Source organism: Quercus robur, chromosome 12, assembly GCF_932294415.1.
Source record: "Quercus robur chromosome 12, dhQueRobu3.1, whole genome shotgun sequence".
In the NCBI taxonomy this organism is placed as follows: Eukaryota; Viridiplantae; Streptophyta; class Magnoliopsida; order Fagales; family Fagaceae; genus Quercus; species Quercus robur.
This window is the reverse complement of record NC_065545.1, coordinates 33,635,000-33,657,909: the sequence shown is the minus strand read 5'-3', so window position 1 is coordinate 33,657,909 and position 22,910 is coordinate 33,635,000. Positions and strand designations below refer to the sequence as shown.

The 22,910-nt window shown below is 34.5% G+C and overlaps 2 protein-coding genes across 3 annotated transcripts; both read left to right on the top strand.

The window, feature by feature from the left end:
- Positions 1 to 3,934: 3,934 nt before the first annotated feature.
- LOC126709708 (transcription factor KUA1) lies at positions 3,935 to 8,690 on the top strand. The gene is made up of 3 exons (XM_050410036.1): positions 3,935 to 4,481; positions 7,081 to 7,289; positions 7,924 to 8,690. Exons 1-3 carry the CDS (start codon positions 4,196 to 4,198, stop codon positions 8,434 to 8,436), a joined length of 1,008 nt encoding a protein of 335 aa, XP_050265993.1. The 5' UTR covers positions 3,935 to 4,195; the 3' UTR covers positions 8,437 to 8,690.
- Positions 8,691 to 9,598: 908 nt separating this feature from the next.
- LOC126709705 (O-fucosyltransferase 30-like) lies at positions 9,599 to 14,193 on the top strand. Of its 2 annotated transcripts, none has more exons than XR_007649465.1 (3): positions 9,599 to 10,770; positions 11,203 to 12,536; positions 13,402 to 14,193. XR_007649465.1 is itself a non-coding variant. In XM_050410035.1 (3 exons), exons 2-3 carry the CDS (start codon positions 10,325 to 10,327, stop codon positions 12,266 to 12,268), a joined length of 1,512 nt encoding a protein of 503 aa, XP_050265992.1. In that variant the 5' UTR covers positions 9,599 to 10,124; positions 10,224 to 10,324; the 3' UTR covers positions 12,269 to 12,857. The 2 variants fall into 2 exon arrangements, 1 of the variants encoding a protein (XP_050265992.1); XM_050410035.1 differs by lacking the exon at positions 13,402 to 14,193 and having other exon boundaries at positions 9,599 to 10,124; positions 10,224 to 10,770; positions 11,203 to 12,857.
- The last annotated feature ends 8,717 nt before the right edge of the window (positions 14,194 to 22,910 follow it).

Below are 22,910 nucleotides of genomic sequence, written 5' to 3'. Positions count from 1 at the left end.
CGTCATCAAAAAAAAAAAAGATTGGATAAATGTGAGCCGTCAATCAAGTATGGGGCCACAAAACAAATGGTGGATCATATTCCTCTATCAACTTTTAGTGGGGTCCAGAAAATAAAATGGTTTGTGGGTTTGGATAAGGTGGATAACTTATAAAAATAATATTGGTCGTAGAGAAAAGATATTCAATAGGGGGGCGACTCTTTATACTCTAGAATATGCGGTAACGGTCCTCGGCCTTTTAAAGTTTAATAGAGCGCACTCGCACCACGTGGACTATCTCTACAAAATTCTTTACTTACCGACCTCTGCTTATCATTCATTTCATTAGACCAAGATTCCTTGATTCTCTGCCTTTGCTCCTAAGACCAATACCTCACCGTCCACGTCTCCTTTCTCACTCTTTTACTCTTTTGTTTTCTAGGCCGACACCATTTCCCTCAGTCTTCGTCACCATATTTTTTTTTACACTTTTTTTACATAGGAGAAGAAATGAATTAGGTTCGTATGAAAGTGACAGATAACTACGTAGAATAATAAAAAATATTGAGGTAAATGTTGTGATTCTAGAATAATCTTTGTTTTTTTTCATCCTTCACAACGTCAGAAACAAAAGTAATTCTAAAACTACAATTTTTTTTATCACAATCCTAACATAAGATACCTTGAGTAGTTATTTATTATTTTCACATAAATGCATTGTTTTTTTCTCACCACCCACAGATACATTAAAGTTGTGACAAAAAAAGAATTATGGTACTAAGTTTTCTACCCAAACTACTAATTTATTTCCTCTAGTGGAACCCTTTTGATTTCAGTGGAAAATGAGTGAGTGCAATGAAATGGATTAAAGTAGATTTAAAAAAAAAAAACAATCAAGAGTTTAATAAGGATGGATGCAGGAGAATGTTCAATCTTTTTTCTTATAATTTCTGTCTATCTTTTGGGTAAAATACAAAAATTACCCCGATGATTGTGTCTAATATCGCGTACTATTAGAAATTGTTAATAATATAAAAGTCGCACTTATTCTATTATGTCATTGACATTGACCATCCGTACACTCTATTTTTTTTTTTTTTTTTTGAAAGCCATCCGTACACTCTATTGTACATATAATTTACCATAATGTAGTTTGGTTTTAATCCAAACTTCAAATAAAATATAATGGAAGAAAAAAAAATGTAGTCAATCCTAATTAATCTTGTTAAAGATTCATAGTCGACTCAAAAAATTGGGAACTAAGATTTTGTTATTCTTTTTGTTGTTTTTATTACAAAAAAAACCATTAATTTCTTTAATAGAATAGAGGTAAAATATTGATTTTTATCTATATTTTGAGATAAATAAATAAATAGTGAAACTTATAATAGTATAATAAAGTATATTTCTTTTCTTTCCATTTTTTTTTCACAAATCTATCTATTTCATTACATTGATTAGAAAAAATCCATAATATGGAGTAACTTGTGGATTTGAAACTAATGAAATATATAGTCTAGTTTGTAACCATCTTAAGTGTAGGGATAAAGGGCCTAGAAATGGATATTGGGCCGTGGGCCGAGTCTGAGGACATTAAATCGTTCGAGGGCAGATGGAGCATACAAGCTAGTAGTTCGAGGAAGAAGTCTGGTTAATGTAGATGTGATACCTGAACAGCAACATTCAACTTTACAGCTACCCACAAAAACTTCACGAAAGTGCTGATGAGACAAGTGTCAAAGCCAGCAACTTGATCTACATGTGGAGGGCTGAGATGGAATGAAGAAGGGGGATATAAAAGAAGAAAAATCCCATTACAATGGTGGGAGGGAGAAGTAGTAGGAAAATCATTGTACACTTAAGAACTGTAATTGTGTATAAGCCCAAGAGAAATATATAAAAACTACCTTTCTCGGACTTTGTTGAGGAGGATTTTCCTTTCACAAAACCGTTTATTCATACTGTTAAGTATCATTTAACCTACTGTGATTATTGTCCAGCTTACTCGAGTTCAGTTTTTAATCCACTCTTTACAAATTCATTGTTTTGGGCTCTTTAGGTCTTAGTCTTTTTCGCTGTTGGGCTTTGCATCCAAATTTTGCCCTTACATTAAGCTTTAGGAATTAATTTGAAACTTTTAAAATTATAAAGTTTGATTTAAAGCTTTTGAAACTATATGATAATATTTGAAAAATATCCCTAAAGTACATGATCTAAATTATAATTTTGTCCAGAATATTAAAAACGTCATGAATGTCATATTTGGAAAAAAATAATGTATATCTTGTCCAAAATCTTGGTTTTATCATCAAAATCCCAAGAAATATATTAGAAATATAAAGTTAATAAAATTTATGATGATATTGGTTACCACATAAAGTACTGAATGACAATCTTGATAAGAATCTTATCAAGATCTCACCAACACTATCTAAAAAACCACTGAGATATTTTTAGAATTTGTACAACTTTTGGCGTGTGTCACTATTTCTTGTGAAGGTGTAAACTGCAAAGCAATTGCAGCTAAAATCTTGGAGTTGGATGGGCGGCTACTAGATTTTGGCTATTAGGAGTCCAATCATTTATTTTATTTTTTTTGATCTAATGTCCAATCATTTTTTATCCCTAGTTGATTCTTGACAGTTCTAATTGAAATAAGTTTTTATATTAAGTTAATCCGAATAATTGAAACAAAACACACACAAGTTGATGATGTCATTTGTCTTGTTTCGTCTCGTCTTTGACAAATAACAACTCTTACGTCTATATTTAATTTCAAATTGATCTTTTATAAACTTTTTTTTTTTTTTTAATACAAGATAGAATTTATACTCTAGTCTAATCTAAGTATATATGTGTGAAACTTTTTTCTTGTATCTAGCTTTTATAATAAGAAAATGATATTTATGCAGAATAGTGAGATAGAGAAATGGAAATTTGAATCACAGATATATAACACTATAAAAAATGTCATTATGATTCTTAAAAAAAGCCACTACCACTGAACTATTTGTAGTTTTGAGATTTCTCAGATTAAGGGGGTCAATATGCTAAAGCTATCTAAAATTCTGTCTTTTATTTGTTTTGATTTATTTGTTGATATAGAACTCTTTTTGAAATATGAATGAAAGTATCAGAATTTTCATTAACAAAATTAACCTTTAGATAGTTTTTTTTTTTTTGTTGATAATATTAACCTTTAGATAGTTATTATAATCTAATTAACACTATTTTATTTTATTTTATAATTTTCTTGCAGACCATTAGAATTTACTTTAGAACTACTGAATCCCAATTGGTACTATAATAGTGTCACGTCGACATTGTAAGTGTTGTCCTTTTTTTTTTTTGTTGGGTAAAGACAAATGAAAACTTTAAGTTATCCCCAACCTTTATTTTTGATAAGCATTAAAGCTATCCCCCCGACCTTGCATTCTTATCTATTATCCTTCTCAGCTATACTATACATGATTATCTGAGGGAGGTAAAAAAAAAAATATTAACACAAAGTCTATAAAAAATATATATATTTTGATAATAACTATGTGAAAAATTTGTGTCAAAGAGAAATTAGATAATGATATTAAACTAATCACACAATGGATTATCTAAATAAATTGTAAAAAAATAAAAGGGAAAAACCAAGTTGACTTATAAAATACATTTTAAAGTCTCAACCTTACTTACAAGACAAGAAGCACGAAACTACCGGATAGAATAGAACAGTACAACAAGAGGATAAGAAAAAAAAAAGAAGGGCTTTTCAGCTTTCTCAGTTTTTTCCTCGTAATTCAAAGTGGACACTTCGCACACACAAATGATCACAAAACATCTGTTTGACCAAGTGGACGGCTAGCATAAAAAGACATCAAAATTTGGAAATGTCCGCGAAGCACGGAATCATTATCCTTTAATCTAGGACCAGATAGTATATGGATAGTGTTTCTTTCTCTCTCTCGCTCTCTCTTTCTTTCTCTTTCTCTCTCTCCCATCTGCGAAAGCTGAAGGGAGAGAAGAAAACCACAACTCTCATCAATATAAGCCTTTCTTGGGTCATAAAAACTCAAAAACCCACAAAGGCCTCTATCTATCGGATCTTATCAGTCGGATCCTTAATCGGATCCAAAACCAAACCTAACTATCTTTTTCTATCCTATCCTATCCTATCTAACATATCATTTCTTGAATTCTAATCTGATTTTGATTCGAGGAAGCGATGACTCGGAGGTGCTCGCATTGCAGCCACAATGGGCATAACTCTCGGACCTGCCCGAACCGCGGGGTCAAGCTTTTCGGGGTCAGGTTGACCGACGGGATCCGGAAGAGCGCCAGTATGGGCAATCTCAGCCACTACGCTGGGTCGGGTTCGGGTCTGAACCAGAACGGGTCGACTACTCCCGGATCACCCGGCGAGACACCGGAGCACGGTGCCGCTGCCGACGGTTACGCCTCTGAAGACTTCGTGCCTGGCTCCTCCTCTAGCTGCCGTGAAAGAAAGAAAGGTTTTTAAAATTTAATTTTCTCTCAAATCGCAAAGGAAGTTATGGTTTCCTTTTCCTTTTTCTTTTTGCATGGTTATGTTTATTGTTTGGGAGGAATTTGAATAAAAAATGAATGTGAAAAAAATAAAGATGAAGATTCTAGATTGATTTTTTTTTTTTTTTTTCATATTTATTTTTGGATTTTGCTTCTTCTTTTTGTGGTAGTTTTATGATTGATTTTTATTCTATTCATCTTAAATAGAATAGGCAATTCGTTATGCTCCAGTTTTGGAATTCTAAATTTTGAATTGAATGTTAACGCCAATGATCCATAAACTAGAAAAAGAGAGAATATCATTTCGAAAAAGTAGTTAAATGCAAAATTTATCAAGTTGAGTTTTTTGGGATGTTGGATTTAGAAAGCATTAAAAAGTATTAAGGAAGCAAATGATCTGAGCTGATATTTACAAAAATATAAGTTATGGGGATAGATGAATTCAATTAATGGAATTTGGGGAAGCATTTTGGTGTGGCTGAAGTGTGAATGAGGGTGGGGGGTGAGGTTTTGTGAGGTATTTTATATTTGGTTTGTGTCTTGGTTGTCAAGGAAAACTGTATGTGTCTGATAAGGATGTGAACAAAATTATTCGAACGCTTAAATATGCAAATGATTTTTGGAAGATTTAATGGTCTTTGAATTAAAAGACATCTTGGAGTGCAAGTGTTTTGAGTTTTATTTATGCAAAAGAGATAATAAAACGCGACATGTTTTTCAAGAATTTAATCATTTTTACATTTAGCTGTCTAGCAAAATGCACTGCGAGCTTGTGTGTGTGTGTGTGCTTTGTGTGTTTGGATGCTCTGTTCAAAATAGTGAAGATGTAAGGCTTTTAATTTAGTCCATTTTTTATCTAAAGCTTTTTCTGGCAATAAACATAGCATTAACTATAAGAATTATGAAGAGACAATTTGTTTAAAGCAAGGGAAGACTGTAGTGACACCCAAATTCACAACAAGCTTGTGTCAACTTGTGCTTGGTACACCAAATCCATTTTTTTTTTTACCAAGGATCCATGGTGCTCCCATGTGTAAAGTATTGTAATCCAATCACATGTTGACATCCAAGCATGTTGTGAAATTGGGTGTCCATATGCAGACTGTTAAAGAAAGATTAAAAAAGTAATGTCCTTTTAGGTCACTCCTAAAATGTGGGATGTGCAGGATAAGGGTCCCTCCCTTTTGATCATTCGATATAAGTGAATTTACTGTCTGTGTGTTGACGTTTTTGAAAGTTAAAAAAATGTTTTGGTTTCGGCGCCTGATAACTTTCCACAATGATGTCTCCTTTAAAAAGGTACTACAGATCTGTCAAAATTTAGCTGTACTGTACAGGAATTATTTGAATCATATGGTTTGGTGAGTTGTAGCTACTAATCTGGGTGCTGGTAACATGTCTGTCTCTTGAGGAAAACTTCTACTTTTTTGTGAAGATGCACTCTTAACAATAAATGCTAAGGAATTAAGGAAAATTTTAAGGTGTCGTGTTAATGATTCCTTGGTTAGAGCAATTAATGCGTCTAGAGTTTTACTTTAGGGTGAAGAGCAGAAACAATAAATCAAGTTGTTTTGTGTGTGTGTTGTGTTTGTAAGGAAGGAGAAATTCTTTTAAGTTGGTGAGTCAGTAACTATATTATAGTATGTATGATGTCTGCAAGTCAACAGTGCAGATGAAGCTTAGATGTTATAGAACAATGACCTAAGAAGCTCAAACATGGCAAAATGCCTCACGTGTCCATGTTTGACATGGACCTGTTGGGGGCACGGTTGCATGTGTGTTTGTGGTGTGTCTGTGTGTATATATATTAAATTTTTTTTTTTTCAAATTCCGATACAGTCAACGTACTGTGGAGACATGGTCATGACATGACTGTTAAAAAATTGAGAAAGAGATCAATTCCTCAGATCTTCGCTTGTGATCTGCTCTCTCCCATTTGATCTCCATCCACTCAGAACAGTTAGATCAGTTCCGATTGAAGTTCATTGTTGATCTCTTTTTTCCTCTTCCAGTACATGGCTGTCTACTCGATTAAAGCATGGGAAAGGATGCGATCCGTTGCTTCTTCCAAATTCTTACTCAATGGGTTGACCTTTAGATCAACCTCTCTCTCTCTTGGCCTGGTACAGCAATCGGCGTTAATCGTTGTCTTACTGTTTATCAATTACTTAACCACTCATTTGGAGCAGTTGTGGCTATAAATGATGTGAGCTCTTATAGGTGTTTATTGTCGTCTTGATCTCACATCACTCCAAATTCTTTTTATTTCCTTTCGGTTTCACTCTAATTCCCTAGCACCTCTTAGTGTTTATAACAGAGATATCCAAGGTTCAAATCTCTCATCCCCCATTGTTGTAACTATTGAATTATTAAAAAAAAAAAGAATAAAAATTCAATATATATATAGTAATTGCCGTGTTGTCATAGTGTTGTGTTCTTATTCATGTCCATATCTGTGGTTCTTAGGCTATGACCTCTTGAGATGCTTTTAATCTTATTTCTGTGTGTTGGTTGTACTGTACTTGCCCCATTTGTCTATAAAATGACTAGTTATTGGTTCTGCAGGTGTTCCATGGACTGAAGAAGAACATAGGATGTTTTTACTTGGACTACAGAAGCTTGGCAAAGGTGATTGGCGTGGAATAGCTCGCAATTATGTTATATCAAGGACACCTACTCAAGTGGCCAGCCATGCTCAAAAATATTTCATCAGGCAAACCAATGTATCTCGGAGAAAGAGACGTTCCAGCCTGTTTGATATTATAGCAGATGAAGTTAGTTCCTTTCTTTCCATCTGATGTTATAAACTAATATGCTGTATCCACATGCATACATTGATACACTAAACATGAAAGGGGAGACAAAAAAGCTGCATGAAGCTTCTATAGGCCTGTAGATAGCATTGTCTGGTATGCACTCACTGTCATTTGTTACTGGCATATAAGTTTTGGTTGGTTTTTCGAACCTCCATGCACCAGAAACTGAGAACTAAAACGGGCAAGGCATATTACATGGATGGGCCAGTTTTTAAATGGTTTTTGTCCTGGAAGTGAGGATATACCCTTTTCCCCTGGTTATTAAAATGATCTTTTACTGGCTTTGTGCAAACAATATGTTTTACCGTTATTTTGTTATAGGATTATTTAGTTGTTAAAGCCTGTCAAACTCTTCCGATTCTCAGGGGTCCAATTCAACTCCATTCTTTGTGTGATTTTGCTATTTGACTGTCTTTAGAGACAACTATTTCCTTTTCCTTATGATGCACACTTGAACAAAATCTTTATAAGTTGAAGTTCCTTTCTTTTCTTTTCTTTTTTTAATATTAATTTTTTATTTTAATTTAAAAAAATATATCTTTATAAACTCCCTTCTAGGTATCTGATATAATTGCTATTAATATGTCTGCAGTCAGCTGACACTCCGATGGTACCTCATGACTTCTTATCTGTCAACGAGTCACAGGCTGAAACACAGAGCAATCCTCCATTGCCTGCTCCTCCTGCCCTGGACGAAGAATGTGAATCGATGGAGTCTATCAACTCCAGTGATGGAGATCCTATTCCTCCGAAGACAGAGAGCTCACAACCTTGCTACCCAGTGGTATATCCTGCTTATGTCGCTCCATACTTCCCCTTTCCTTTGCCATATTGGTCAGGATACAACACTCCAGAGGCAACTAAGAAGGAGGAGACACATGAGGTTCTCAAGCCAACTGCAGTACATTCGAAGAGCCCAATCAATGTTGATGAGCTGGTTGGCATGTCAAAACTGAGCTTAGGAGAATCTATTGGTCATGCTGGTCCATCCTCTCTTTCACTAAAGCTGCTTGAAGGATCTTCTAGGCAGTCTGCCTTTCATGCAAATCCAGCCTCTGGAAGTTCAAACATCAATTCAAGTAGCAGCCCAATCCATGCAGTTTGATGGACAGCTTTTCTGAGCTCAAGATCATAGGTTAGCTCGATGATGGATGAGCTTTACAGTTTACTGTTAATACAGGACTGATAATGTGCAGTTTGGTTTGGTTTAGTTTTGGACTAATAAGGTTGTTTTTAATTAAATTAATTAACTAAATTCAGTTCTTAGCTTGTAGGTCACAGCATCTTAGTGTATCCACCATTAGAGACATTGTTCGAGTCCTTGAATTTTGTGTCTTATATTATTTGTTTTTCTCCTCAGTACTTAAATATTGATCATGTGTGACATTCTACATTATTCAACCATTCGAGTTAGGTGCATGGTACTGCTACTAAACATCCGAACATATAGATGTTGTGGCTAATTTTATGTGTAATTCACAGAAAATATATTTAATCCATCTCGCTGTGACTAATTCAATTAGCTAGTAACACAAATATAAAAAGAGTTCTTGGACTAGGGAGTCAAGTGTAAGTGAGGCATTTGCAAAGTTTAGGAAAGGATTTGCCCGTTGTATATTGGGACTTGGGGGAAATGGTTCTGAAGTTGTTCCCTGGCTGAATTCCCAGCCGAGACTTCTGCACCTAGTAGGATCAGATGCGGTATTTTTTATGGCACTTCAGTTGTTATTTCCTTACTGAAGCCATTGGAGAGAGTTTTGCCTTGTGGCCGGTGATGTATTTTATTTGGAAACTGCCAAAACAATTCTAGCGTTTGGAAATTGGATTCCGCTCCCTGAGCCATTGGGATAAAAGGTATAATTCGAAGTTTACGCATCGAATATATGGTTCCAAATATATTTCGTTTGCTTTTAAAGGTGAAGACGTGAAATACTGAAATTCTAGAGTATTCGATGTGCACATTTTAAAGGCATTCATGTAATTTGAAGTTTGAACGTTTTTTATGGAGTTCCTTGAGGTTCTCCCTAACCCCCAATTCCGTGAGGGAGAAGGAATTCAGTGGCACTAGTTGTACAGAGCCGCCAAATGAATGGTGGAGTACAATATAAAGCCCATTGGATAATTTGGATCATAATGCTGTGAGGATAAGTAGCATACTAGCATGTAGTAAAGTAAAAGAAATAGATAAGATAAAAAATCTATGCATAAAGATAATATAGATAGAATTCCTTTATTCAAGTGGTCATCTATTCTAAACTATAGATTCTTAGATATCACTATATCTATGTATCACAATATAACTCATATATTTATAGAGATTTGACTAGTTTTTGATAGTGAAGCCTGGCTATTTGATTGGTAAGAGAGGGTGGCAAATTTGATTGGCAAGAGGGGTGGCAATCTTGATTGGTATAAAAAAGCAGTACTACATGTTTATATTCATAATACTTCTCCTTCTTAAATGACCACTCACTAAGAATATGCCTCATTAAAACCGGATTGCTTAATTAAAACTTTGCAAAGTAAAATCCTTATGGAAAAAAGGTACAATTAGCACATATTCTTCAAAAAATGTACCCCCCTCATGAGTACGTGGGGTCTTAATTTTTTTTATGATTTTTGGGGTTTTGATTCTTTGTTTGATCAGTGGGTGAAGGGAGAGCTTGATGATCTGGGTTTTGATTAGTGGCTGATGATGGTGCACGGTCTGCAGTGGCTGTGCTTGATGACGGTGGATTGATCGTTGACGGTGGCTTGGGTTGTGTGTAGAGGATTTTCAGAGAAGTGTGAAAGGTGAAAGAAATAATAAAAAATCGTAAAAGAACGAATGGAATGTTTTATTGAATAAATATGTAGAATAGGCTAACTGACACGTGCGTTTTGTAAAAATAGGCTCGCTTGTATTCCTATACGATCCTAACGATATCAAAATCCACCACCTTAATTTGCCGCTTGCCACCTTCTCTCCGCTTGCCGCCACCACCACCTGAGCCATGAACCACCTCCTCAACTCCAACAGACCCACCCCTAAACCATGGCCCCTTAAGAAACCCTCTTACAGATCCCCTCTCCTCTCTCTCTCTCTCCTCACTCTTCTCTTCTCTCTCCTCTTCTTTCTCTCCTACTATTCCCTCACCCCCAATTCCCACATCTCACCCTCTACAAAAACCCTAAATTCCCAATTCCCCCAATGCCCCATTTCCCAATTACCCCAAAAATTCCTCTGGTACGCTCCCCACAGTGGGTTCAGCAACCAGGTTTCCGAGTTCAAGACTGCTATCTTAATGGCCGCAATTCTCAACCGGACCTTGATTGTTCCTCCGGTTCTCGATCACCACGCTGTTGCTCTCGGAAGCTGCCCCAAATTCCGGGTTTCCGATCCGAATAAAATTCGGGTTGACGTTTGGAACCATGTGGTTGAGCTCCTCAGGACTGGCAGGTTAGTCAGTTTGGTCACTCGCTCTGTTTGTGTGTGTGTGTGTGTGTGTGTGTGAATTTGATCAGATTAGAATGTGGGTTCTATTGGGTTTATTTTAATTTTCATGTTTGTGGCATTAATAAAAATTGTTGTTTCTGTTCAACTTTTTATTTTGGTTGGTGAGAGAATGAAAGTTGAAACTCTCTCCATTACTAGGACAATGGTCTTATTAGGGTTAGTGGAATAGAGGTTTTTGTTTTCTAAAATCTAAGTAAAAGTTACCAACTTGAGTCTAAACTTGGTTTTAACTGTGCATTTTGAAAAACTAGAATTTGGGTCTATTTGGCATTCCCTTTTGCTATCAAATTTTATGTTTGGTATCTATTATCGGATAGCTTCCTATTTTTATTATCTTTTTGTTAATTATAGCTTTATATGAACCTCTTGTTGCAGGTATGTCTCGATGGCTGACATTGTTGATATTTCGTCGTTAGTGTCTTCATCTGTTATTCAAACGATAGATTTCAGGGTTTTTGCATCCCTATGGTGTGGGGTGAAAGATTTTGATTGTTTCATTGAATCAAATGAGCAGTTGTCTTTGTTTGATAGCCTTAAGCAATGTGGATCTCTACTATCTGGGCTAAATGGTAATGTTGATAAATGTGTACATGCAGTAGGTGAAGATTGTAGGACTACAGTTTGGACTTACCAAAATGGTGAAAAGGATGGGGTATTAGATTCATTCCAACCTGATGAACAGCTTAAGAGGAAGAAGAAAATTTCATATGTTAGGAGACGAAGAGACATATATCAGACTCTTGGACCCAGTTCTGCAGCTGAATCAGCCACTCTGCTGGCATTTGGAAGTCTTTTCACCTCTCCATATAGAGGTTCAGAGCTGTACATCGATATTCATGAAGCTCCAAGAGATCAACGGATACAGTCTTTGATTAAAAAGATTGAATTTCTTCCTTTTGTCCCTGAAATTTTGAGTGCAGGAAAGGAGTTCGCTGATAAGAACATAAATGCCCATTTTCTTTGTGCACAGCTCAGATTGTTAGATGGGCAGTTCAAGAATCATTGGAAAGCTACTTTTCTGAGTTTAAAACAGAAAGTAGAATCTTTGGGACAGAGTCCACTCCCTATTCATATTTTTGTGATGACTGATCTTCCCGAAGGTAATTGGACTGGAAGTTATTTGGGGGATTTGGCTAGAGATTCACATCATTTTAAGCTGCATTTTCTGAGAGAAGAAGATGAGTTAGTGATAAAAACAGCCAAAAAGGTTGTGGCTGCTAAGCATAGCCTGAGGTTTGCATTTGTTCCAGAGAGAATGGGTGGTCTAAAAGAACATTGCCCTTCTGAGAGATTACCTGATGTACTTCTATTCATAGAGGAAGCTGTTTGCAGCTGTGCTTCACTTGGTTTTGTTGGGACTGCGGGGTCTACTATTGCAGAGAGTGTAGAGCTTATGAGGAAATTTGGCACATGTGCAAGCCAAAGTCTGACTGCATTGTGACAGGTGGTATTAGTTTATGAGAAGAAATTTCTCTGGTTAAGGGTTGTAAAAGTATGTTACAAGCCTTCCACTTGAATTGTCTTGCAGTAGAAGATGATGGGACCAGCAGTCTTCGGATATTTTTTATGCTTTCTCGTGATTTTTGTGATCCAGCCAGCATTTCATCCAAATCTTCTGTTTGTTGAAGGCACAAAAAACTGTTAAAAGGAAGAAATTTCCTCATGTCAGGATTCAACTCCACTGAGGTTGCAGTTTATTGAAGGTCAATGTAAGTATCTTAAATTCTCAAGGAGAAGAAAGAGGATGCTGCTCAGATTTGAAAGTTTGTTTGATATAACTGACTCAATTAATTAATTAATTTAGATGGAGCATTTATCATTGAGGACTGACTTCTCTTAGCACTTAATTGTGCCTTTTTGTTTTGTAGAATTATTTTTTTTTAGTAGTTTTGTAGAATTATCTGAAATTGCGCATTTTTTTTTTCCCCAAGAAGAACATGGGGCGATTCCGAGTGTTCATTCATTGTAAGTGACAATATTTACATATGATGTCATGAAGTTCTCTTATATATGTTATTTTTCTTACATAATCTGCTATGATACCAGAGCATATTAGCAATCTCAAAGAAAACTATAGGCCAGTTCTCACTTTGTAGTTACGAAGATTCATTAGGATTTTTATCTGAATGAAATACTAGCTTGATGAAATTGGAAGATATGCCCTTCCTGATCTGTTTACCACATCAGAGTCTCTATGCTGATTGTCGATACTGTAATTTGTTTGGTCCCGATTAACGCATCAAAATAATGTTTTAAAACTCAAACTGTTGAAAGTTTTAAAGCCAAAAAGTTGGGAATAAATTGCAATAGACCAATTTACCCTAATTGGATGGCAGACCAAAAGTTACGACCAATTTAGTCACTTTTGACAAGAATTAAGACCAAAAACCCTAATTAGGGATGGTAAAAAAATTGACTTTTTGATTTGACTGTTCAATCGGATTAAATTTTAGACCATCTTATAGGTCATATTTTTCCCTTTGAAATGACAGTTCATGAGCCAAAAACGAAATTAAAACAGATGAGATATCAATAAAATTTCGAAACCCTGATTAAATGTTTCACTATTTTCAGGTAAAAAAGAGTTGTTTTGGGGGCTGTTTTTACACAAAAACCTATACCAACTGAGCAACAATTGGAGCAATCCATCTGAACAAGATTGAAGTATGAAGTCCCAACTACCTCTCAGAAAAAGGGCTCAACGATATCTGCCATGGATTGAGAGAAATGAATTTTTTTCAAGAAAAGTGTTGCAGAATTTCCTACACTGTGTCATCTCTCTTCTAGATGCGATATCTTTGCGACCGTAATTCCAAATCGAACAAGGTCGGAGTCTATGGAAACTAGACATCTAGAGCTTTCTAGGTATATCAAATTTGAAGAAATTGGACCTCAGAAATGCCTCCAAACTGCAACATGGAATTCAGACCAAAACCAAGAAAAATATGAAATAGGAAAACTTAAGGAGTAAGTAGGGAACAATATAGTGGTGTTTCCAGAACACCACCACATATAGAGTCAAGAAAGAGGACAAATCAGAAAATTGGAAAAGAAGAATGGAGAAGCTTCTAGAGGCCCCCACTCTTGGAAAAGGACACTAGGAGACACAAAAAAAATCCTACAAAATTCTCTAGGCTAGAATTCTCTCTATCTCTCTCTCTAGATTCTCCCTAGGAAACCCCTCTCAAAATTTCTAGTCCCTCTTTTCCTTCATAAGAAAAAAAAAAAAAAAAAAAAACCTTTTTTTGGGTAAGTGGGTAAGTTGTAAAGGAATGGGTTAGCTTCTTTATTGCTATACCCATTCCCCTTTTCTCTTTTCCTTGTAACGTCATAACATTGTATATATAAAAATGCTTCTTTTATTCATTCTCTTTATATTCTTGCTTTTAAATTCCTTACTCTATCTTTATATTGCTTGCCTTTTATATATTGCTTTAATTGTATATATTACTTGTTGTTTATTTGTTCCTTTATTTATCTTGATGTTCATATCTATGTGTATATAATGTTATATTGTTGAATGCTTGTGGGTTTCCTAGATGGGTTTTAAACCTCTTCCTAAACACTGTGTGAGAAGTACCCTAGGGGGAAGAACTCATCTTTTCTAGGCATCTAGGAACAATTTATTTATTTATTTTTTTCCATTTACATTGTTTACATCTACTTGTTTATTTACTTCTTGCATTTATTTATTTGTTCATCCTTATACATTGTTCACCCCACCCCTTTAAAAACATTTTCTACCCATTTTTCCTAAAGGGAAAGGATTTGCTGCAAACTAAGTTGCAGCAACTCCTGCAAAATGCACATGTGTCAACACCTGGTAAGGGTAAGTGGGTTAACAGAAGTTTTCTTTAAGCAAAAGTCCTGGATAGGTGTCTCTCTAAGGCGTTGACACGTGTTCATTTTGCAGGAATTGTTGCAACTTAGTTTGCAGCAAATCCTTCCCCTTTCCTAAATGGGTTCTAAACCTTGCTTTAACCACAATATGAGTATCTTACCTAGAGAATGGTGATGACTTGTACTCCCATTTCTTCTATTGGTAAAGAATTCATAAGGCTTTGGCAAGATTAGAGCTTATTTAGGAGAAATCCCTAAAAAATATATTTTTCCAATAAACATTTACTTTCCTTGTCTTTAAATTCTAAGCAATTTACTTTCCTTATCTTTAAATTCCTAGTGTTCCTCCAAAAAAAAAAAAAAAAATTCTTTAAATTCCTAGTCATTTACTTTTATTGTCTTTAAATTTCAAGCAATTTATTTTTAAGTCTTGTATTTAAATTCCTTTACTTTTAAGCACTTTACTTTCTTGTCTTTTAATTTTTAGCACCTTTATTTATTCTTGTTGCTTTACATTCTTTCTCATATGCAATGTTGCCATAAAATCAAAGCTTGGGTAAGCAAATCTCTAAAAGTGCTTTCTCTAAAAAAGATGGTTTCAAAAACTACTCCTTTTTCAAAAAAAAAATTGCTTTCAAAAAGTAATCTTTTCTCAAAAACCCTAATAAGAGTTTTTTTTTTTAAAAAAAAAAAAAAAAAAAAAAACCTTTTCTTTCCTAGAATGATTTTCTTCTACAACGTTTTAAAAAAAAAATTAAAAAAAAAAACTTTTGAATGAGTAAAGTTTCTAGGAGGAAATAATCTTTTTAATTTCACCATACCTTTTTTAAAAAACAATAAAAACCCATGGGACTTTTGGGATCAAAATCTTTTTTACTAAAAAAAAAAAATCCGTGGAAACTTTTTTTGAAATATTTCTGTAAGGACGCGATTTGCAATGAACCTTAACAGTATTGGGTTCGCACGTAAAAAGGCCCAGACAATATGATTTGTAGAGCGTGGGTGTAAAGAACTAGGTTAACTGTGGTCTTTCTTAAAAAGATTCACTCTCACGTATATTAAAGGTCTAAAGTTGGTACAACGATCGTTTTCTCTAGTGATCAATACAATTCCTTTTCTCTACTTTTTCTCTCTTCCTTTTTGTCTGTGTTTTTCTCCCTTTTTCTTTTTCTGTTTCGATCCATCTTTCTTCATGCTCTTCTTTTAGTTTATATACCCCCCTTTGTGTTCCATCCTCACCGCACACGTGTAGGTTGGGTCCGGAGGATTTCTTTTTGTCCCATCTAGCACCTCCTGGAACTTCCTATGGGCAACTGTAAGGCTGCTTCCTTACTGTTCAGGTATCACCTCCACATTAATGCGGCCAGAGAGTTGGTTGAAAGGTCATTAATGCGGAGGTAGCTGTAGTTATAGATATTTGTTTGTCTTATCTCTTTCATCCTTGGTCGGTTATTCTATCCTTTACGGTGACCTAATTCTGAGGTCTGGTTGCAATAAGACCACGTCCTGATCGTCCTCGGACGCATACTGCCGAGGAGTATGGTGTCCTTGAACGGATATGCAGAACCCTACCCTTGTGATGTTAACTACCATCCCCTTCAGTAACTACCTTATGACCTGACTTGGCTTCCTCGGACGGATATGCATCCTCGGATGGGCCACGGACCCAACAATCCTGAATCAATTCTGAACTTTATGGGCCTATTGATCGAACGGTCCCCACAATTTCTTTTCTTAAAATTCCTTTGGTTCAAATTTTTTTTCCTTACAAAAATGTTTTCAATACAAGCTTCCTTTTACTATAAAAATAATTGGATTTTTAAATCTAACCATATGTTTGGTTGGGGTGATTTTAGGGAGGATGGAAAATGAAGGAAAGAAAAGTAGAGAGAAAATGATGTTTTTGGTTGTTTGGTTGAGGGTGGAAAAGAGGAGAGATTTTGGTGGGGTCCACAAGTTTTCTCTTCTCCCCCTTCAAAATACAATCTCTCCAAATTGGGGAGAAAATTGAAATAAAAAGTAGGAAAAATATTTGGACAAAACTGCCCCCACCTCTTTTAATGTTTCTGGCTTTTTTTTTTTTTCCTCTTCTTTTGACTTTTCCTTTCTTTGGTAACGTGGGCTTTTTGTTTTTGTTTTTGTTTTTGTTTTTTTTGTTTTTTTTTGTTTTTTGTTTTTTCTTTCTTTGGTTTTGTTAGGACGTGGTGGGTTATTCTTTTTTTTTTTAAATTTTAATTTTAAATATTTTTTTAAGAAAACACTTTTGGATGATTTCTTATGCTATTTTTTGAAATGTTCACTTTCATCTATACACAATTTAAAAAAAAAGTATAATGTATTACTTTTTGTTTTATTTAAGAAGGACAGATGGTAAATTTATACAAATCTTATTTTCAACCAAATCAAAAAGTTTTTCATCCCTCCACTTTTCCACACTCTCAACCAAATACAAATGAAGAAAACTAAAAACTTTTCTATCATCTCACTTTTCCATCCTCCCTTTATTTTCTATCCTCTCACTTTTCCATCCTTCTAACCAAATAGACCCTAAATCTTTTTTTTCTTTAAAAGAAAAACCCAGGAAACTTTTTAAATCAACTTTTTGCCCCAAACTCTTTTTTTGAAATTAATGCTTTTACCAAAAAAGAGATTTTCAAAACAAACTTTCTTTCCCCCAATCCTTTATCATCAAAATAAAATCATGGGATTTTTAAATCCAAACCCTTTTCCTTAAAAAGAAAAATCCACTAAAATTTTGAAGCAACTTTCTTCTATTTCTTTCAAAATTGGTATTTTTTACAAAAAAGATTTTCAAAACAAACTCCTTTTTCTTAAAAACCATGGGAATTTTCGGATCCACCATTTAAAAAAAAAAAACCTATGGGAACCATTTTCCTTTAAGCCAACCCTTTTCCAAAGCCTTTTTTAAAAAAAATTGTTGTTTTCACAAAAAGTTTCAAAATCCAAACTTTGCTTATTCAAAAGAAAACCCTGTGTCATTTTTAATGAAGTTTAAATTGAAACTTCTTTTCTTAAATTCGGATAAAAACCACGGTTTCCAATTGAACCATGGAAACCCTTCACTCAAAATGAAAAGGCTTTTAATCTTTTTCTCTTCTATCTAAAATAATGTTGAGGTCTAAAAAAAAAAAAGATCATAGTAAAATAAGCCCAAAAAAGAATAAGCTAAGCCCAAAAAGAATGAGTTAAGCCCAGAAGGAAAACCCAAGCCAAGTCCAAAGGGATTATACGAAAGGCCCAGAGGATCCCGAAGCCCAGAAAAGAAAAGCATCCAGAAAAAAAAAGATCACGGCAAAATATAAGAAGCAAGGATCCTCAGGCACCATCAATAGGCGCGGATCCTTTCAGGCACAAAGAAGAAGGAAGATTGGGACAGCTCGATAGAAAGAAGACAGAGAAAAGAAAAGAAGAAAACAAGAAAACAAAAAGCGTGAGCGACTTCTCACGGCACAGACAGAAGAGTCCTCGGGGAACCATGACAGAGAAGAAGGATGACAACAAACGATCTTTAAAAAGGCAGGACGAGATTCCGTCCAAATAGGAAAGAAAAGGAAAAGCAGAAGGCGCCAGAAGTGGGGATGCCGAGAAGGGCATACCTCAGCACTCCCAAAGAAGATAGCCAACCAGAAGCTTTCAAAAGGATCAGAACTGAGAGAAGGAAAGAATGAGAAGAAACGGAAAAGGGACTTACCAAGACAACAGGGACAAGACGTGCTCTGTTCGCAAGAAAGCAAAACAGGGGAACCAATGGTTCCCGGGGACACCCAGAAAACTCCATTATAAAAGGAGGGGATGGGTTGTGAAGAAGGCAGCGCGAAAAAAAAAAGAAAGAAACACAAGAAAGAAGAGATTCTCTAGGAAAAAACTATCAGAAAATCTGTGCAGAAAGAAAATACTAAGGGAAAACAAATACTGCTTCCCGATATCCTGTAAAGGTCACTATGGCACATACTCGGATTCAACGAGAATCAAACTTCGCAAGTTTTGAAGGCTGAAATAGCCATTCAAGGCTGCAATTTTTGAGCTTGATTGGACCTTGTATCACGTCCTAGTGAGCTTTCTGTAATCAAACAGATAATGTCTTAATGAAATACTGTTTCATAATTCCCAGGATCCCCACAGCACTCTTTTTTTTATCGTCTTGCTAATCCTGTTTTTTTTCCTGAACTTACGTTGTTAATTTTTGGCACTCTTCGATATCCTTGTTTGTCATTTTTTCTGTCTGTTGTCAGGAGTATTCTCTGCATTCACTTGATTCTTAAACAGCTTGTTAGCTGCGGTGAGTCAAGGCCCGGTCCACCAAATCCTTTCCTTTTCATTCAGGCTCAGGATCCTTGGGCCTGAGTATCCCGAAAAAGACACTCTCACAAATAATAGTAATGAAACTTTTCTCATAGAAAAAATGTTTTTTCAACCTCTTTTCTATAAAGCCAACATTTTTTTTTTAATTTATAAATATATGTTAAAAAAAATTGGGCCCTTTTTATGAAAAAAAAAAGAAAAAAATCTTTCACGTCTTTAACTTGTTTTTCTTCAAACAACCTTTTTTTTTCCAAACAATCTTTTTTCTCAAAATAATTTGTGCATTTTCTTTTAGGTAGGTCCTTTAAAACTTCTCATTTTACACATTCAAGCATTGTTGTTTTAAAAACATTTTTTTAGAATTGCATCTTTTAGAGATTTGTGCCTATGGTTCAATTTCATTGAACCAATAGGCACCAATCAAGCTTACATGATTCTCTCCCCCTTCTTGGCACTAATGTTTCTTTCTATTGTTTTTTTTTTTTTTTGGTGCATGATAAATGAGAAAAATGTAGTGGATGAAAACAATGTGTTATTCTTCCTACTCCATCTCTTTTATTTGTATATTGTAAATAATCAAGTTAAATATATATAGCATATATTCATATGCTAAATACATAGTGATGATGCCGAAAAAGTCACCAGTGAGACACACGATACTCGCACACTCGAAATAGCACATGCACAACACAAAAGAGAAGACCTTGCAGAGAGCACTGGTGTGGTGCAGGCCAAATACCCTCCGAAGGTCAAGTTAGAACTTCTCACAACTCTAGAGTGCTAGAGAGGGGTAGATTATGCGTACCTTGGCTAGTGAGGGTATTGGGGCTTTTATAGTAATAGAGGGTTGGCATCTTTTTCTTACTATAGAAGTCTATTCCTTATAGGAGTCTCTTTTGAGTGTATTTGGCGGGATCCTTTCCTTATAGGAATCCCTTTGAGTAGCACCTAACGTGGAGGGCAAGATTTTTCTTATATATGCAATCGTGGGCACCAAGCAAACTGTTATAGAGACCGTCAGCCTATCGTGCTCCCTTCAGGTTTACAAGTGTCAGCATATTGAGACCGTCAGTCATTTGGTTCAGTCAACCGACTCCCTTCACTGCCCTTATCAGATCTCTCTTTGCCATAAGCTTATAATGGAAATTGACGGTTTTGCTTGCTTTTTGCCGTCAGCTTACAATAGAAGCTGACGGTTTTGCCTGCTTACTATTTTTGCCCATATCACATAGTAAATAAATACTCACATGTGTGTGTCCATACAAACATACATACACACACACACACACACACACACACATATATATATAGTTTATATAAAACTTTTTCCAAAAACCAAAATGCCAAGTATCTATTTTCTTCACTAAAAAGATAACGTTAGAATTAAATTAAAATGGGGTACTATCCTTTGGATAGGCACAAGTATTTACGTAGTGAACTTAAAGAGTGGGAAACATAATTTCCTCACCTCGCGTGGCATCACTTCAAGAAGATCTGTCATTAATGCTAAGCGATCCTAATTCAGATTAACTACGGCTTGTGTAAATACTTATCTACAACACAAACTTAAGAAAATCTAAATCTACAGTAGAATGTGTGTAAATATCATCCATAAGTTTCTTGTTTTCCACATTTATTAACATCTAGAACAGCACAAACAATTACTATGGTCAATCCTAAGGAAACTCAAACCTGGGTTTTATATATATACTAGCATTATGTCCGTGAGATGAACGGCTTAATCAAGAATCACTTGTAAATTAAAAAAAATATTTTATTAATTTAATTAAAAGTAAATAATAGGGTTTTATATATATACACTAGCATTATACCCATGAGATGAACAGCTTAATCAAGAATCACTTGTAAATTAAAGAAAATATTTTATTAATTTACTTAAAAGTAAATAACGAAATAGATAATAAAACTAAAGTAAAGTTTTTCTATTAAAACAATCATATATAGGTCTAAAATTAATTGAATGGAAGATAATTATGTAACTAATATGAAAGGAGATGTCTAATAAAAAATAGCTTGATTAACATTTAGATAGGATGAAAATTAAGAAGTTATACCCTTTGGCAAGGTCCTTCACGCCCAAATTTCTCTCTCTCTCTATATATATATATATATATACACATAAACGCACCTAGGAAAAAGCTATAAAGTATAAATCATACATTAGGGCATCCATAGGAAAAAAAATTCACCAATCACTTGATGTATACTAAAAATTCAAAAAAGTAAAATTTTCTCATATGATAGAAGTAGAAGCGTAGAACATATAATTTTTAATTAAACATGAGTTGTATGGATATATTAGCAATAAATATGTAAACCACGAAGAGTTTAATCCAAATAATTCTTTAGTTATTCATGTGAGGTCCAACAATCATTTAACAAAGTATCAAAATAATCATGTGATGTTGCAACAATCATTTAACAAAGTAATTAGGAATAATCAAGAAATTCATTGTTAGGAATACTCTAATAAATTAATCTATTTCTATTGATAAGACATACTTATAGCATTAATAGGTATAGACAATGGTTCATCCAACCTAGAACTTCATATTTAGCACAAACTTTGATTAGAATACAATATTTACAAAAGCAAGCAACAAAAATCGTTTAAACAAACCACAACGATAGGATGTAATTGTGCAAATCATCCAAATCAAAACATAATTGTAAGCCAAAAAAAAATCAAACTTCAATCAACTATGTTTTCAAACAGTTTGAATTTTATAATTAAAAACCGCAAGAAGCATGAAATGGAAGAAAATAAGTAAAACCCCCTAAAAAAAGTTTTTCTAAAAAAGAAGAGAAATGCATACCGGCTATGTCTTGGGGAGTTATATATTGGCGTGAGTTTCTCATCTCCAAAAAATAGATGATATCAACTTGAAAGAGGTCTAACTAATGTAGAATTTTAAATTATAATGAGATTAAGATTTTTAATTAATTTAAAAATAATAAGATAAAGAGAAGGTATGGAAATAGAGAATTTGGAAGTCAAGAGAAACCTATACCTAGTAAAATACTAATAGTGTAAAAAAAAATTGTATAATAAATTATATTAATAATAAAAGAATTAGATGAAGAATTTGGATTGTAATCAAATTAAAATTTTTTATCAACTTAGAAATTATAAGAGAAGAAGATAAGAAAAAAAAAATTATATCTATTTTTTTTTTAATTCTATAAAAATTTCTGCAATTTGGTGAAGCCACTCGGTGCAACAATGGCTTTTAAGCCTAAACTTTTATTTTATATATATAATAGCAAGTAAATCAAAAGCAGATCCTCAAGATAAAGTAAACATGTTGACTCATTGCCTTTCGTGACAAAGTGTCACCTGTTTGGATTAGCAGCGTTAGCTTATTTTAATTGGCTTATTTATATTAGATTAGCAACATTTACTTAAAAAATAAGCAGAGTAAAAAATAAGTTGTACCTAAGAAAAGTGAGGCTTTAAAAAACTTGTAGACTCATTGCTTTTCTATAAGCTTCATGAAAAAAGCTGTCAAAGCCCATTTACCAATCTCAAGGGGTGTAGTACAAAAATACATATAAAAAGAAAACTAATATAATGAACTTCTCAAATTTACAGCATGCTAATATGGTGAACAAGTTTATTAAGTTATGCAATAGTTCCAATTTAATGAACATGGAAAATTATTTCAAAGCACTTCATACATCCTAATAGGCAGCTAAAATGCACTACAAAAAAAAAAGGGTCTATAGCTGCGTTTAAAAAACGCAGCTATAGACCCCAAAAACGCGGCTATAGGATAGAGTCGCGTTTCCTATAGCCACGTTTGCAAACACGGCTCAAACAGCGCAGCACAAAGCCTGTAGCCGCGTTTTCTAACTGCGGCTATAGGATTCAGTCCTATAGCTGCGTTTTGAGAAACACA

Excerpts from the sequence above, each read along its gene's own strand:
- LOC126709708 (XM_050410036.1), top strand. The coding sequence starts at position 4,196 with ATGACTCGGAGGTGCTCGCATTGCAGCCACAATGGGCATAACTCTCGG. Across the intron at positions 4,482-7,080 it reads CTGCCGTGAAAGAAAGAAAG|GTGTTCCATGGACTGAAGAA; the intron begins GTTTTTAAAATT and ends TTGGTTCTGCAG. Across the intron at positions 7,290-7,923 it reads TTGATATTATAGCAGATGAA|TCAGCTGACACTCCGATGGT; the intron begins GTTAGTTCCTTT and ends ATATGTCTGCAG.
- LOC126709705 (XM_050410035.1), top strand. The coding sequence starts at position 10,325 with ATGAACCACCTCCTCAACTCCAACAGACCCACCCCTAAACCATGGCCC. Across the intron at positions 10,771-11,202 it reads GAGCTCCTCAGGACTGGCAG|GTATGTCTCGATGGCTGACA; the intron begins GTTAGTCAGTTT and ends CTCTTGTTGCAG.